Source organism: Cornus florida, unplaced genomic scaffold (genome assembly GCF_030987335.1).
Source record: "Cornus florida cultivar Cherokee Brave unplaced genomic scaffold, ASM3098733v1 CherokeeBrave_3.0.0_Hap2_Chr09, whole genome shotgun sequence".
NCBI classification, from domain to species: domain Eukaryota; kingdom Viridiplantae; phylum Streptophyta; class Magnoliopsida; order Cornales; family Cornaceae; genus Cornus; species Cornus florida.
Window position 1 is genome coordinate 63,542,375 of NW_026775579.1, and position 2,145 is coordinate 63,544,519.

Genomic DNA, 2,145 nt, shown 5'->3' on the forward strand with positions numbered 1-2,145 from the left:
TAAAAATTGTTCAAATTAAAATTAGATCAGTAAATGAAGCTCTCGTCATTACTGAATCTGTCAAAAACTGTTTAGACTAAAATTAGATTAATGTACGTAACTCTAGTCATAATTGAATTTGTCAAAAATCGTTCGGACTAAAACTAGTGCAGACAGGACAAAAATCACATGACCAATATTGATGTGTAAAATGGACAATATTATTCACTAATTATATTTGAAATTTAAGGAAATGAAGTCAAAGTCAAGACAACCTTCCAAGTTCTCACATTTTTTCCCTGGTTCCATATATTAAACCCTGTTTCATACTAAACAACTATAAATATCATCAGATATATTGTACATCTATAAAATATTACATTCGGATTGCAACTTGATTAGTGCAGGAGACTCTTGTCAATACTGAATTTGATAAAAATCGTTCAAATTGAAACTAGACTAGTACATGCGACTCTCTTCATTACTGAATGTGTCAAAAACCGTTCAGACTAAAACTAAACCAGTGAATGCAACTCTCGTCATAACTGAACTTGTCGAAAACCGTTCAGGTTAAAACTATATCAGTGTACGTAACTCTTGTCACCGTAAAAAAGACAAAAATCACATGACCAATATTGATGTGTAAAATGCACAATATTATTCACTAATTATATTTGAAATTTAAGTAAATGAAGTCAAAGTCAAGACCACCCTGCAAATTCTCACATTTTTTCCATGGTTCCATAAATTAAACTCCCTCTTTCATATTGAACAACTATAAATATCATCACATATATTGTATATTTATAAAATATTACATTCGGATTACAACTTGATTAGTGCAGGAGACTCTCTTCAATGCTGAATTCGAAAAAAAATCGCTCAAATTAAAATTAGACTAGTATAGGCCTCTGTTCATTACAGAATCTGTCAAAAACCGTTGACCAGTGTACGAGACTCACAATATACCTGCTTAAAATGGGCATATTATTCATTCATTGGCTTGAGACCTCATCCAATAGCTTATACCTTCTCACCTTATTTCTAAAAACTTTTGTGATCCCACCATTTGCTATCTCCTCTGACTTAGTCCTCCTTAGTCTCTCCTCCACACCACCGCCACCGCCACCGCCACCGCCGGTGGTGACCCTTTTCCGGGCTGACGACAAAGGCGATTTCTCCGGGGACCTTTGTTTCTTGATGGGGCTGTTGAATTGCAACTGCAAAGTCCCCCTTTGACCCTTTAGCCCTCCATGATTGCCACTAATCTTTTTCTTGTTCTTGATCATGATATGATCATCTTCACTACTATTGTTGTTCCTATGTGTTGATGATGATGGTGGTGAATTACAAGAGTTTTGTGTTTTCTCTACTGTATCATCCTTCTGACTCAGGCACCAATTGCAGACTCTGTATGTCTCAGCTTTGGGATACAGATTGCTACAATATCTGTCAAATTGGACCATTTTATGTCAATAAAACTATTGTTTTCTAAATAAAAATTGATACCCATATAAGAAAATTGATTGAAAATTGTTGATTTGTATTCATTTGATCATTAAAACAACTAATAAAGATATTAAAACATCCCATAGACATTCGTTAAAATTGGAAGGATATAGAGAAGATTAACATGGTCTTATAACACTGCACAAATCGAGAATTTATCCAAATTTTTATTTATAGAAAATATGTGTGTGTGTGTATATATATATATATTAAAAGGCTGTTTCATTCATGGTATTGGTTAATTACCTGTGTTGAGATCTGAATTTGCAGGCTTTGCACTTGAAAAGCTCAGAAGAGAGACCATGATCTCCACACATGCAACACTCGAGACTTGGTTGTGACGGTGCATTACCTCCTTTGCTAGTTGTCATGATCTTAGAGAGAGAGAGAGAAAGAGAGAGGAGAGACAGGTGTATGGGGTGGGTATGACTTATGAGTAATATATATATATATATATATTTGTACACCACACAACAAAAAGAGATTAGAAAATGGTTCTCAGACGGCGTTTATATTGCGTGGCATATATAAAATGAGATCATTTTAGTGGTCTTTGTTATGTGATAAGTACGTAATATAATAAAGTGATAAATTAGTTGCCAGAAAAGAATTCTTAAGTGTTTGGTGGGCCTCATCACACCATTCTTTAACTAATTA

General features: G+C 34.1%; 1 protein-coding gene across 1 annotated transcript; it reads right to left on the bottom strand.

Moving 5' to 3' along the window:
• Positions 1-723: 723 nt before the first annotated feature.
• On the bottom strand, positions 724-1,927 carry LOC132274113 (uncharacterized). Its single transcript, XM_059775281.1, has 2 exons — positions 1,735-1,927; positions 724-1,428 (listed from the first exon to the last, which is right to left on the bottom strand). Exons 1-2 carry the CDS (start codon positions 1,857-1,859, stop codon positions 975-977), a joined length of 579 nt encoding a protein of 192 aa, XP_059631264.1. The 5' UTR covers positions 1,860-1,927; the 3' UTR covers positions 724-974.
• Between the last annotated feature and the right edge of the window lie 218 nt (positions 1,928-2,145).